Source organism: Juglans regia, chromosome 6 (genome assembly GCF_001411555.2).
Source record: "Juglans regia cultivar Chandler chromosome 6, Walnut 2.0, whole genome shotgun sequence".
Taxonomy (NCBI): Eukaryota; Viridiplantae; Streptophyta; class Magnoliopsida; order Fagales; family Juglandaceae; genus Juglans; species Juglans regia.
In genome coordinates, this window is record NC_049906.1 from 8,398,972 (window position 1) to 8,414,229 (window position 15,258).

Below are 15,258 nucleotides of genomic sequence, written 5' to 3' on the forward strand. Positions count from 1 at the left end.
CCTCTCTCTAGATGAACTAGAGTCTCTAAATATGTCTCCAACCTTCATTTCAGTTTACAGAAACAAGACTATAAAGCTTGATACCACTCATAATTATCGTGAATTCCTCTTGTTAGCCTATGGTCTATTTCAAAATTTGGAAAAGATGAATGTCATTATTGGTGTCTTTGAAGGTGGAGTATGGTCAGAGAGTGAGAGTTTCAATGATGATCAAATGACTACAAAAGTTTCAACCAGGTGGAAGGGAACTTCTGAGTGAGGCTAGACGAGATTTCAATTTCCTCCTTGTGCAATTCTTTTTTTTTTTTTTTCCTAAGCAAACAAATATATCATTCAGATAAGGAAGACGAGATACAAGATGAGAGAGTGGGGTTCCCTAACAAACACCCTATTACAACAATCATAGCGCAAAAGTAAAAAAAAGAAAAAAAAAAAAAAGAGATTTTAGGACCAAATACTTGGTCCCATCCATACCCTGCAAAGCGGGTGTCGTATTAAATGAAGGTTTTTTGCAATTCCCACAGTTGTGCGAACTATGAAACCATCGCTAGAGGCAGTGGGAGTTGAAGGTACACTGTGGTTTGATGTCTGGAGATGTTTCTTGAAGAGACTCGTATTCTCTTCCTCAAAATCATCGGTTAGGGAAAGCAGAAACATAGTAGGAAGACTGACATCGGATGGACTAGACTGCGGTGGGCCAAGTTTCTCCACTCATACTTGGGGTGGCGCGTGGAGACCATGCGTCGGTGATTGTGATATGGGGTGGGGAAAATCTGGAAGATCTTGAGGTGGATAATCTATTGGTGCGGTGTGTGTAGCCAACAGATGCATTATGGCGCTGCGGCGTGTGACAGCCACACGGGGAGAAATATTAGACCCCCCCACGTAAAGATACCTCTAGACATGCTATCCATGCCTTGGTCATGACGAGGACACACCCCTTGGCCAGCCTACAAGCATGTGTTGGCTCGTGCCATGGCAAGCAAGGGGCGCCTAGCATGCGGACTAGCGAGATTAGTGGCCCTGGCATGCGCATGCCCCTACGCATTCCCTTGCGCCGAGTGGCCCTGTGCATGCCCAGGTGCAGCAGGGTCATGCGCGTGCCCCCAGCGTTGCACAACACTCATGCGCGCGTCCTTGCTCCGCACAGCAGACATGCCCCAGCCCACCTGCCGCACACTAGCGAGATTAGTGACATGCCCTCACAGGCCATCCAGCGCACGGCTCCAGCCGTGCCTTGCATGCAAGGCTAGTAGCATGCCATCCAACGCATGGCTCCAGCCCATGCCTTGCAGTCTCAACGCCTAAGCCACCAGCTTGGGCCATGCAGAGCCAATGCCCAGGCCACCAACCTGGGCCATGCAACACGCACACATGGCTCACCATCAGCAAGCCCATACATGGCACCATGCCATGCCCATCAACAAGCCATGTTGTGCCACCTAGCCATGGACCAACCCATAGACCACCATGCACCATCCTAGCCCACCATGGGCCCATGCATGCCACGGCCAGCTTGGTCCATGCCACTATCATTATTTCTTTTATTTATTTATTTTCAATGGATCTATTGGGGGTTTTCAATTTGTATTGCTTATAAATAGGGCATCATTTACTTGCTTTAGAATCTTTTGGCAAATACCCTAGAGAGAGGATTATTGTTTGAGAGATCATAAACAGTGTCTTTGCACTTGGACTTTTTGGATGAAATTTGTGAATCCCAAAGAGAGGATTACACATTGCAATTCATTGAATAGGTATAATTCATTTATCTTGTTCTTGCAACTTGGTGCAATTCGTGAATCCAAGTTGTGTCATTATCAATATATGAGGTTTATTCAACTAGTGTGCAATCCATGAATCATTGGTTGAATTGTTATCTTTGTTCATTCAAATTCTTAACTATTCTTTCTTTATTCTTGAGTGTTCATCTTTGTGATCTTAGTGTTCATCATTCCATTGCTCTTCCAATCCATCCAAACCCTATTTTCGACCAACCCAAGTGTTTGTCAACTTTCCATAAATTATTTGCTTCATCCATTTTACCCTAGCCAAAACACACTTTCCTTTTTGGTTCCAATTCAAATTCGGCTACTACTTGCCTAATTTGAACTAACCCTAGCCGCCACCCACTATTTCCATATTAGTGTTCCTATATTCTAGAAACCCTAATTGCACCTTACTATTCCCTATAGCCAGCCATATACTTCACCATTTGAATCCCAAGATTTTAGGAAACTTTCCTAAAATCGCTCAACTATCAAATCCGTCCAACCCTAGCCTCCCAATCACTAAACCGTAATTCCAAAACCCTAGCCTCCATCATCCATCTTCCAAACCCTAAACCTAAACCCTAAGTGGTGCCAACCCTAATTCCCTACCATTGTCGTGCGCCTCCTTCATCCATTGGAACCCATACACTCCATCATCTTTCCAACATTCCATACCCCAATTCTAGCCTAAACATCTAACCTCACCATAACAAATTTGACATCTTGGCAACCACTGTTTGAGAATCAAGCAAGAGAGGAACGGGCATTCGGTCATCACAAGGAGAACCTAGACATGAAGTTCATAGTGAAGTCCCTAACATTAATTGGTGCTTTCGTTGAGAGGATTCTTGCTTGGTGATTTTTGAGAAGTTAACTTCTCAAAGTGGTAAACGACACGTTAACCCAAAGACTTTGTAAGTTGGTTGGGGGAGTCCCTCATTGGATCCCATTTATTTTTATTATTAATTGTGAAATACGAAGTTTGGGGGTTGAGGTGGAGGACGGAGTAGTGTTATTGAAGGGATCGACCACCATTAAAGGTGGAGGATCCAAGGTTGGACCGTGAGTGTGCAAGAGGGGTTGCCCACCCACGAAGGTGGACAAATCAACGTTGGACTTTTTGAGGCCATTCTACTGTCCAAGTAGTTGCAAGTTGCTATCCAAGGTTGGACCGTGAGTGTGCAAGAGGGGTTTCCCACCCACGAAGGTGGACAACTCAAGGTTGGACTTTTTGAGGCCATTCTACTGTCCAAGTGGTTGCAAGTTGCTGTCCAAGCTTCATCAACCAGAAAAATTTAGTTTGCAAGTTAGCTTGCAAGTGATTCAAGAGTGTAGTTTGCAAGTACCATGCCCGGGTCCAATCAAGAAGCCGAGTTGAACAAGAGTTCCAACCGGGAATGAATTGAAGTGCTTGAAAAGCACAATGCCAAGGTCATGGACATTCTTAGTGAGGTCAACACCATTATGACCGAACTAAGGATGGCTATGAATGTCAATACGCGAGATAGTGAAGAGCATAGAAGAGCTATGGAGACTATGATAAGAGAAACACATGAGAGCATTGAAAGGATTAAAAGAAGAATTGTTGAAGGCCAAGCCCCACGGTATAAGACTAATGGACAAAGGCAAGATGCTTTTGTAGATGGTGTTGAAACAAGTGTGTCTCAGTCAATGCAAGAGTCATCGAGAGTTGAGTTGAGAAGAGGTGGACATGTTGAACATGATAATGTTGCGATTGAGAGATGGATTCAAGGTGGAAGTCACCATAGAAGCCTGAGCATTAGAGGAAGACATCAAGATGTGAGGTATGAAGAGCCAAGATATGAAGATGGCCATGAGGCCAAATATGCTTATGAGGAAGAGAGGCCTTGGGGCCATCATAACCGTGGTGATAGAAGACACAATCTTTATGAGAGAAATGGAGGCAACCATGGAAGAAGACAGGATGATGATTTCCATGAGGAAAGAAGGGGAAACCGGGCTTATGATTGGGGACTCAAAAGACCTAAAGTGGACTTTCTCAAATTTAATGGGAGAGATCCTTATGAATGGTTTGACAAGGTGGATCACTACTTCCACACTTATGAGGTGCCGAGAATAGAGAGGGTGTCTACGGCATGTTTTTACTTGGAAGGAAAAGCTAGCAAATGGTGGAGGTGAATCCATAACCAAAATGAGAAGGATGAGAAGAGATTGGGATAGACTGCATTTGAAAAAGAATTTTTGTTACAATTTGGCCTATCGCCCACCATTAATCATCATGAGCAACTTGCCAAATTGAAGCAAGAAGGCAATGTTCATCACTATATTGAAGAGTTTCGGCAATTGCAAACCTTAGTAAGAGGGTGGTCCGAAGAGGCACTTGTGGGTACATTCATTGATAGGTTGAAGCCTTGGGTAGCCAATGAAATCAAGTTGAAGCAACCTACAAGAATCCAAGAGGTCATGAGGATGGCCAAAATCCTTGAAGAAAGCAACACCATAGAGAGAAAGTATTCCAAGGATGTGGGAAGTAAAGTTTCAAAACCTTTGCAAACCAAATCACCTTGGAAGAGTAAAGTTGAGGGGGAAGTTTCTAAGCCTAAGCCTTATGAGGTTAAGAAACTCTCTAGAGAGGAGGTTCAATAGAGGATTAAGAAGGGATTGTGCTTCAAACGTGGAGACAAGTGGAGTAAGGAGCACTCTTGTAAATTAGGTAAAGCCTTTGTTATGATTAAAGATGATGAACATGAAAAATCTTCAAGCCAAGAATTTGAAAATGAGGAGGCCGAACCTAGTGAAGGAGAAGAGGATGCCGAGTTGTCACTCAATGCCATGTCCGGTGTTCAAACGCCCACTTTTATAAGGGTCATGGCATGGATAGGCAAATTTGAGGTTACTTTATTGGTTGAAACACGTCCTTAACACCCTAGCCTGTTGATTGTGTTAATATAATTAATTAGCACATCCTTTGGCATGGATGATTTACTACTAGAACAAGATTTATTAGCAACAGCTTCATTTAATGCTACAAAGAAGGGTTTACACGTTGGTTACAACTTCAGCAAGAAATGAAGCCATAGGCCTTGACTTTACACATTAATGGATTTCCATGGGTTTTGAGTATTGATTGTCACAGCAGACTCCGTTGATCCTATCTTTACTGGGTCATTGATGCTTGAGAATAGATTAGGAATTGTTGGATCACAAACCAGCCTAGTTATATCCAAGTAACACCTCTTTACAAAATTTTGCCTTTGGTGTATGATAGGAGCTTCTCGAATTATCTTTGATGATCGCGTGCTATTAACCGACATCCCTAAAGGCATTATGGTATGCGACATTGGAAATCTTGACATGCAAATGTTTTTTTATGATTGAGTCAAATTAACATGCATGCAGGGAGCTGTCTTAATTGCAGATAATGACCAACATTTATTCAAGGCGGGAGGAATTTCTTGTGCTTGTCTTGTATTAATTAGCACAAATGATGCACCCTTTCTGCTTGAATATGTAAACTCTAATCCTGGGGTCAATGCATGATATTCCAACATGATACTATTCTGGGGACAAAGCCTGCACCAGTTGCATGTGGCTAGTTATGCTTCAAGGCTGGGTCCTTAATTCTCGAGGCTTTCCAAGTATCTTGAATCCAGATGTAATGGCACCTGGGTCACTCGTTTTAGGCGCTTGGCCGCCAAAATCACCAGTAGGCCAGTCTTATCAAGGACGATTATCTTTATATATAGTCCTGATTATAGGTTAATGCATGGGGCATCGATGCTGGTGTTGTATGTCCTCGCGTTGCTGGTGTTGCTGCTCTTTTGAAAGGTGTACATGACCCAGAATATTGGAGTCGTCCTGCAGCTATAAAGAGTGCCATCCTGACAGCTGCAGATCAAGCCCAATTCAAGAAGAGAGTGGAAATTATAAACGTCAAGTTTCTTCTCCATTAATGGCCATGAAAGAATTAACAGGTCAGGTTTTTCCGGTGCAATTAAGCATTTGACACAGGTTTAATCTTTTTATATGATATAACCCCAGATCTAGATCTGATTATGTCATGAATTTCTTAAGTTGTACGAAGCCTTAATGAATCATAACTTCAAACCATCATTGGTCCAGATTATAATTGCACATGAAGGCCATTTCCTGATCAGCTTAATTATTACGTACCCATCATCAATATTTATTGTTTTCTATTCATGTGCATGCATGGCACTACAACAGTTGTGATTGAGGAGTTTTGGAGGATTGTAATCAATGTTGGACAAGCTGGAAATGTGCATGATTGATTACATGAAGACTTCCTCACCCACTTACAGTACTACCATTCATTCCTACCACCTTTTTACTTATCAAGATCACCAGATCATCATTAATTCCTCCTCACAATAGTACTATTGCTCCAAAATACCTAACAAATATATATATATAAAAGAAAAATCTAATTATAAGTGATTTTATGCACTAATATACTCATTCATTTAATATGATTGGTCAAAAGTAAATTAAATTATATTTATATATATGGAACAGTACTGATGAGACAAGACTTAGTAATATTGCCCCCAGAACTCAGAAGCTAAGGCCTTGTTTGTTTTCCAAAAACATCTCATCTCATCTCACCTCATCATTACAACTTTCCCAAATCTCCACACAAAATAAAATAAACAATTCAACTTTTTCAAATCCCAAAACAACAATAATATTAAAAAATATATTCTAACAATATTTTATTCAACTTTTTAACTTTAATCTCAACTCAACTCATCTCATCTCATCTCATCTCATCTCTGAAAACAAACGAGCCCTTAGTCTCCGGTTGCATGCATGCACCCAAATCAAATATAAAAAGCTTATTATCATAGTCATGGGAGGAGGCAAACCTTATCGAATTCTATTCTTGCTTTGAATTACCATTAATGTTAATATAGTCGAAGCCCTCCCCCAAAACTTGGTTCCCTCAGCCCTCAAGTGCATCCATCTAAAACTCTTCTGTGGACATAAATATAAATATATATATATATATATATATATATATATTTATGAGATTAATGTATATACCCTTTTACTGATCTGTCTAATTACTACTCCTGCTTATGTAAAAAAATTCTATTTGTAAGATTATTTATTAACATATACAACATATCAATAATAATGTAGAAACTTCCACGTCAATTTATAAAATGAAAAAAATACGAGTTTTGTAGTCTTTTTTTTCTTATATAATTATAATAAATCTCAAAACAAGTGTTGCATTGGATACAATGACTTGTAACAAAACTTATTTTACGTATTAAATTTTGCATGTCTTTCCAGCATTGTCAATCAAGTATTGCTACAACCACAAAAAATATATTAAAAAATTAACATGACGATATATATGTTAGATTTATTTTATAATAAAAAATTTTGTTACAATCTAATTACATATTACATTAATCCATGTCAGTTTGTGAATTTATTTTTCTAACATTCTTTTATGGCTAAAATATTTCTCTTGCCAAAATTTCATTTCTCTTGTCAAAACTTCTTTGGGTTCCTAGTGTTAGGTGCATTCAGATTGTTTTTTTGTTGTAATATGCTAAAATTAGATAGGAAAATGCTAGTTGAACTTGAACAAAGAATCCCTACCAACAAAATGGACTTTTTTTTTTAATCTTTTACATTTTTTTACTTAATAATTAATGAAGTAGAGCTGTAAATGAATCAGTCTGTTTGATACCCCCCTCTGTTAAACTCAAATCAAATTCAACTCGTGAAAAAAAAAAAAAAAAAAAAAAAGATCATTCGTGCAAGCAGATACCTACTCGATTCAACTTGAGTAAGGCTTGTTATGGCCCGCTTGTTTATACTCGAATCGACTCATTAACTCAATTTGATTAAAACCCTTTCATATATTGATAAATATATACATACACGATACACCAATGTATATATGCATATATATAAGTATTAGCTAATAATATATAATTATCACCACTTTTATAATTAAATATATAATATGTAATATAATTACTTATGTCTATGTAGTGAATATATTTCGTTCATAGGTATATTTTATAATTTGTATAATAATTAGTTGATAAAATTTAATAATTTCATATACTAGTGTGTGGAAACCATATATGAAATAGATATATACTATCATATTAAGTGTATGTATTTATAATATATATGAGCATATAATATATTGTAATATATTGTTATTTTGGATAAATATCAACTAGGTATATATTAATTATTTATAATTTTTTTTAAATTTTATAATTCAATAGAGGTTTCACTTGTTAGTTGTATAAATTTAATATTAGATCTTTTATTTTTTATTTATTTAATTTATTAATTATTAAATCTTATTAAAAAAAAAACAATTCGAGCTCGAGCTCGAACTCGGCTCAACTTGAACTCGTTTGTGGGACAAGCTCGAGCTCGAGCTCGAGCTCGAGCTCGAGTTCAAGTTGAAAGTTTAACTTATTAAGTCGAGCTCGAACAAAGAATAAAAAAAAAATCTCGAGTTCGAGTATTTTGAGTCGAGCAGAGTTCGGCAAATCAAAGACAAGACCGGCTCGGCTCGGCTCGGCTCGATTAGAATCCTATAAAAAAGTGATTATTAATAAATTTATTTTTTTATTTTTTTTAAATATTTAAAGATATATAAAAAATGATTGAAATAAAAACAAAAAATAAAAAATTACATTTGGACTTATCGGCCTTCCAAACTATCAGCTCCTTCTCCCGGTACTGGTGGCAAGACCCAATTAGATAACTACCCGGAGTAAAATACAAGCATGAAATTCGTAGATCCTCAATACAAATATCAACAAAAAATGATTTTTTTTTTTTGGTTAACATAGGATGTCCAAAATAAAATATTGACTAATTTTGGATTGACATAGTATAATTGTCCATATAAATATTATAGTCTTAAGATTTTTTTACTATGAGCAAGAAGCTAAATACAAGTTATAAGTAACAAGAATAATAATAATGAGAACACAAGACATGAATTTTGCAGCACAGAGCAAGAATGACTAGGAGTTGTAAATTTTTCGTTGTGAGAGAAAGTTTGGAGAGCTGAGATTCAGCAAAGTTTTGCCAAAATTTGGTTAGACAATTCACTTTTATAAATTTAACTAATTATTTTTTAACAATATCAAATAATAGACTCTTTAAATTTATTATTATTTTATTAAAATATTAATTTTGACCTTTTTATTTATTTTAATTCTAATTATAATTTGAATATTTATTTGTTATTAAAAAAATACACATTAATTTTCTAACATTCATATTATTTCTAACGGATATAAGTTTCTGACGGTATTTTTTTTACAATGGTCATATTCTTTCAACTGATATGTTTTTTTAACGGTCATATTTTTTTAATAGTCATATATTCATAATAGATATATTTTTTCTGCAGTATTTTTACCAACAACTTTATTTTCAACGACTATATTTTTTTAATGGTTATATTTCTTGAAGCCCATCAACTGAAGCTGGTGTTCCTTCATCTTTCTCTTCTTGCACGGGAGTAAGATGAATTTTTCTTTATCTTTTCTTCTTGCGCGGGAGGAACAAGAAGATTGAGTCAATTACTATTGATAAATTTTGAGGTGAAATTACTGTTTATTTATTGAGTCAATTATAGTGGATTTTTGTGCAACCTACCTAAACTTGGTCAAAATTTGGCTAAGTTTAGTCTACTACTAGTGCTTTTAAACAAGAAGAAAAGATAAATGATATTTATAGTTGTAGAGTGTGCAAGTGTAAAATAATTTTTTTTTATAAAAATTAAGTAAATATAAGATCTATATAAAAATAATAATAATAATTTTTTAATGATGATTCTAACTCTTTTAAAAAAGATTGTACAACATTTAGGGCAGGTTTGATAATCAAAACAAAATACAAAATTCTCATCTCATCTCATCTCATCATTATACTTTTTTCAAATCTCCATACAAAATATAATAAATAATTTAATTTTTTCAAATCTCAATACACATTTTTTAAATTCTAAAATAATAATAATATTAAAATATAATATTTTAAACTTAAAAATAAAATATAAAATTCTCATCTCACCCTCAAACCTGCTCTTAGTCTCGTTTGTTTTTTGAATTAAGATTCGATAAATTGAAATGAAAGTTAAAAATTAAATTAAATATTATTATATTTAAAAAAATTAAATTAAATTTTAAAAAAATTAAATTATTTATTATATTTTATATAAAAATTTAAAAAAATCATAATAATAACATGATAAAAATAAAAACAAACGAATCGTGGATCATTGCCCGAAGAAAATTTGAAAACAGAGTTAAGAAATTGTATGTTCTCAATTTCGTAAAATTCATTTTTAGAAAGAGAAAAGTTACTCGAAAATTCAACCGCGTACATGGCCCATGCGGCGTGTGGATCGACCTTATTGGAGTATATTGGCAACACGACAACGAAAGTAGCCTCGGGATTTGCACCTTCTGTAGCTCCATAAAGTCTGCATGCAGGCTATGGTAGAGGTTAGGTTGGATGAGGCGGTGAAGAATACGATTTCTTTGACTTCTACACCTCGTGCTGACGAAGTACAGGCGTTCATTCATTGAAAAAGAGTGACAGAAAATCCAATAAAAAAACCCACATGCAATCTTTCTTGTTATGGTGATTAGGGCGGGAGAGTAATCAAGATTCAAAAACCTCCATTAGAGAAGCTTAAACCCTCTTAAATGGAGCTAAGAAAGAGAGAAGAAAAAGTTCAGAATAAAGCCAAAAGGGTACGTATGATCAGAGACAGTTTTTCTGTCACCCAAGGAAGACGCGGACAAGAAACGTAGCCCCCGGTTATTCTTCTTCCTTTCCCCTGGCTGATATGTACGAAGCAGCCCCATCTTCGGTTACGGGTGGTGCCCCGGTGTCCGAAGAAATGTCTGTGTCTACCTTTCTCGACCAGTTCTTGCACCACAATTCGTTCTCTTCTTCGAAGACCAAGTACGGGCATTTACACCATTTACCGCAACTACCACAACCACCGGAGGCCACGTCGGCCGCCGGAGGATTTTTCTCCGGGGAGAATTGTCGGGGGTTCATTCGATCGGCTAACCGGTACGAGTCGGAGTCGGAGAGCCGAGTCCGAGACCGAAACTCGGGTGCCGCTGTTGAATCTTCGTACGGCGTCAATATCTCCAATCCCGGCGGTTATTTCATTGCCGACGCGAAAGTGAGCGATGAAAAGACGTTTTCTTCGGCTGGCGTTGTGGATTCTAATGCGAAGGAAAGGAGAGTTTCGTTTGAGAATAATCTCTGCGAGTTTAGTTGTGATAGTGAGGTATTTTAATTTTCCGACTTCTGTTTGGTTGTTGGGAAAATCTTGAAAAAGAAAAGAAATTGAATTCCTCGAATGGTTAATCAATTATTTTCTCTGGCTTCAAAGAGTTCAAATTTAAATTTTAGGCCAGCAGAGTGCAATGAATTATTTCTGGTTTTAGATAATTAAGACTAAGTATTGAAAGTTTTAATTTTTCTTTCTAATTTTGGGAAATTAAGAGTAAGTGGATTCTTGATGTCCAACTTAGAAGGTTGCGGGCGGATCAGAAGTAAAAGCCAAGCCAGTCCCACTTCGTTCTTCATCGAAGAGGAGCAGAGCTGCTGAAGTCCATAATTTATCAGAAAAGGTTGGCCCACAATCTTACAATCTTTTTGTGCGTAGAAATGCGTTAATTTACAATCTTCCATGCGGAACTATGATTTCTGTGTTCGTGTTAATTTCATTGATTGGTCGGCAGAGGAGGAGGAGTAAGATTAATGAGAAAATGAAAGCCTTACAGAACCTAATTCCAAATTCTAATAAGGTACATTAAATCTATCTTCTTCTTCTTCTTCTTCTTCTTCTTCTTCTACTATTTGAGCTGGACTTTTCATAAAGTTGCTTCAGTACTTTTGTTTTCAATTTTTTGTGATAGACTGATAAGGCTTCAATGCTGGATGAAGCGATCGATTATTTGAAGCAGCTTCAGGTTCAGGTACAGGTGAGTTTTCTCTTTCAGTCAATGGTCTTTTGGGTTTATGTCAACTGATAACTTTGGCTTGTTTCCTTTTTGTTGTTTGCAAAAGGTTTTTTTCCCCATCTTAAGGTCCCAATTTAAAATGATAAAATGCCTATTCTTATATTATATGGGGTTAATTGAAGAAGAGCATCTAGCTTGCATGTACAACCATTGGGGATGCAAGTAGAAGAATTTTTTGTTCAAGGACAGTTCCAGCTAGGAACTGTGGAACATGCAAACTAGTTACAATCATTTTCGTGACATCCCGTAGGACCGGATTTTTTTATGCTCTACAAAGCTTGAGATTTGGCAAATTTGGACCATCATCGGATCAGATTACAATTGTACAAGGCCTTCTCTTGATCTTAATTACCCATCATTTATTGTTTTCTATTGTTACACTACAACAATTGTGGTTAAGGAATTTCAACAGATTCTAACCAATGTTGGACAAGGCGCTTCAATTTACAAGGTCATGGTGAGGACACGGGAGAATTATAAAGTTATGAGAGGCAATGGTACAGTCATTATGACGTACAGAGGTCATAATGATGGACAAGTTTCATTTGGTGAACTTGTTTGGGCTGAAGAAAATAGAAAACACACCATGAGGAGCCCCATTGTTGTCTCACCAATGTTTCATGCAAGAGACTCTAGTTTGTGTTACTCTTAAATTTAAATTTATAGGTACTAAACAAATTGATCAATGTAGGAATCATGAAGAAAAATCTATGAGCTTGTTGAACTCAGATAGGAAAGAGTTTTCCTCTTGAATCTCATGGGATGACTTTCTTGCCATTAGAAACAGGCAGTCCTGTATAACCAGTCAACCACTAACCAATTCTTAAACTACCAGTAAAAGGAAATTCTTGTATGTACAAAATTTATTTTTTGCATGTACATGACTTGCTCGTACATGAATCTGTATCATGTTTGCACATTTTTCATGCACCCCTTGCTTTCCCCTTCCAAGTATTCAACAGGCAAGAAATATGATCTGTGGATGTGATTTATGCATGAGATGATAATTTTGCATAATGACTGATTAAAGCAAAGAGTCACCCTTATAGCAATGTAGATTTTATGAAGTGTTTTTTTTCCCCATAATCATAGTAGTAATATTATTAGAAACAAAAAGATTGAGGTATAGGGGTGACAATCCCTAACAACATTCCCATACCAGTTTCCACACTTCTACAGAAAGGGGGAAAAGCTGGAAATAAACCAAAAAGATCTTGTGCAATAATCCCTGGGGCCAAAGCCCAGGAGAAAGGCCAAAAAGGTCTTGTGCAATTTTCCTCGTGCTTCTTTTATCCAATATATAGTGCTTTTACTGTGCCAATTGCATAGAATTTTCTTGAAAGTTTTTTACCTGTAAAAAAATTTCTTTAAAGTTTTTTCAATGTGTTCCAGCTAGCTAAGCACTATATCCAGTGGGTTGACAATGTTACCTTGCAAACTTCAAATATATTATTGCTGGTGATCTCAAAATTTTATCATAAATTAATAATAACCGCAAGGCCTGTTTGCAGTTGATTACTCAAAAAATTGTTCACTGTTCAGCTCTTAATGAAAACTATCTCCTGCATTAAACCATCACTTTTTTCTCTCTGTTTTTTTTCCTTATGCCCTATTTGAATTCAGAGATGAGTTGAGATAGTTTTAGATGAATTGAATAAAATTTTGTTAGAATATTATTTTTAATATTATTATTGTTTTCGGATTTGAAAAAGTTGAATTGTTTATTATATTTTGTGTGAGAATTTGGAAAAGTTGTAATGATGAAATGAGTTGAGGTGAATTGAGGTGAGTTTCGAATCCAAACGCGGCCTTAGTGTCTGTCTGGAACTTGTTCTCTTGTTGACCTTCCTTTCTCCTGTTTATACTCAACCTTGAATCAAAGTACTTCTTAGTAGTGATGCACAAACTTTTTATAATAGTTCTGTTGTCTGATGATGATTGATAAAGAAAAGAAAGGAAAAAGAAAAAGAAAACATAGAGAAAGAAAAATGATGATTATTTGGTCAATGTCTTCAGATTTGAATGGCTCACTTTTACAATCTCTGTGGTTTCTGTGAAACTACTGTGTGTATATTACCTTGTGTTTTTGCCCTCTCTGGGACCAACGCATAAGTTGGTTACGTTTGGGTACTTTAGAGATTGTTATGTTTTTCACAACAATTCAATATACCTCTCTCTTGTGGTTTTTTTTACAGATGCTATCAATGAGAAACGGATTGAGTTTGCACCCGATGTGCTTACCAGGAGTACAGCAGCCTCGGACGGGAATCAGCTTTGGTGAAGGAAATGGATATCTGAATTCAAGCAGTGGAATGGGAACATTTCCTGGGAATGAAGAAAGCTGGAGGCAATCTGTTTACAATCTTGGCAACCAATGCACCCTCCCCAGTCAGCCATATGTTATATCTTCAGGGAAAAACGCCACCACTTTAGAAACCTCATTTGGTTTTGAAGAATCATCCCAGGCACACTGTGAACCGCTAAATCTTTCATATTCCAAGGTAACTCTACCATGAAGAGCTAACTACATTATCAGAGTTTTCAGATTAATTCCTTTGTTTTTTTTTTTTTTTTTTTTTAATGTTAATCATTTTGCAATTTGAAGGAAATTGATGATGATAGAACACTACAGCTAGAATCAGATACCAGTGTGATTGAAAAGATCTCTGCATCAAACATGTCTTAACCATGAACTGTCCTCAAAGAGGTAGGATGTAAAAAATTGCTGCATCCATCTCAAACAACTCTAATTGAATTAATTATGGGAATATACTGTAGGTTTCATGGTTTTTGTATCCATGGGCTATAACTGTTTCTGCACTATATTATATTTACTTTGGTTTTGTCTTATATATTTGTCTCAATGCAATTCCTGTATACGCCTACAATGGATACGTGTAATAGAATAGAGGTGAATAAAAACGACATATTGGCTTGAGGTTTGTGCATTACAGATATATATTCTGAACTACTTTTTTTAAAAAAAAAAAAAAGAGGACGGTACTCCAATTTTATTAATAGCACTCACTTATGGCGGAGGAAAACCGTAATTATAACTAGACACCTGGAGGTTACAGATATTCATAATCAAAGAAGGCCAAAATTCAGACATAAAAAACCTAAGATGCCAAACCAAATTACATATAGTCAAACTACTTAATTTACGTTATCTTTGTTTCTTTTCCTCTTTCTTTTCTCATCTCAAATTTCATCTTTGTTTCTTTTCCTCTTTTCTTTTCTCATCTAAAATTTCTCTATGCTAGAATGAGAGTCGATTTCGAGTGGTGCTTACTAGATCCTTTTAAGACAACATATGGTTTTCCCAATCATAAGGTGTTCTATGCTTTACATCTCAAACTATCAAAATTGATATCGTTAAAAATATAATATAAATAATTAAATTTATTTCTTCACATCAGTTTAAGTTTTTGAAACAA

General features: G+C 36.1%; 1 protein-coding gene across 3 annotated transcripts; it reads left to right on the top strand.

Moving 5' to 3' along the window:
- The first annotated feature begins 10,312 nt into the window (after nt 1–10,312).
- LOC108992258 (transcription factor SPATULA-like) lies at nt 10,313–14,778 on the top strand. Of its 3 annotated transcripts, none has more exons than XM_018966757.2 (6): nt 10,315–11,082; nt 11,330–11,428; nt 11,540–11,605; nt 11,717–11,776; nt 14,017–14,322; nt 14,427–14,760. In XM_018966757.2, the coding sequence occupies exons 1-6, from the start codon at nt 10,627–10,629 to the stop codon at nt 14,505–14,507; spliced, it is 1,068 nt and encodes a 355-aa protein (XP_018822302.1). In that variant the 5' UTR covers nt 10,315–10,626; the 3' UTR covers nt 14,508–14,760. The 3 variants fall into 3 exon arrangements, with proteins under 3 accessions (XP_035547039.1, XP_018822302.1, XP_018822300.1); XM_018966755.2 differs by having other exon boundaries at nt 10,318–11,082; nt 11,717–11,782; nt 14,427–14,778; XM_035691146.1 differs by having other exon boundaries at nt 10,313–11,082; nt 11,333–11,605; nt 11,717–11,782.
- Nucleotides 14,779–15,258: the final 480 nt, after the last annotated feature.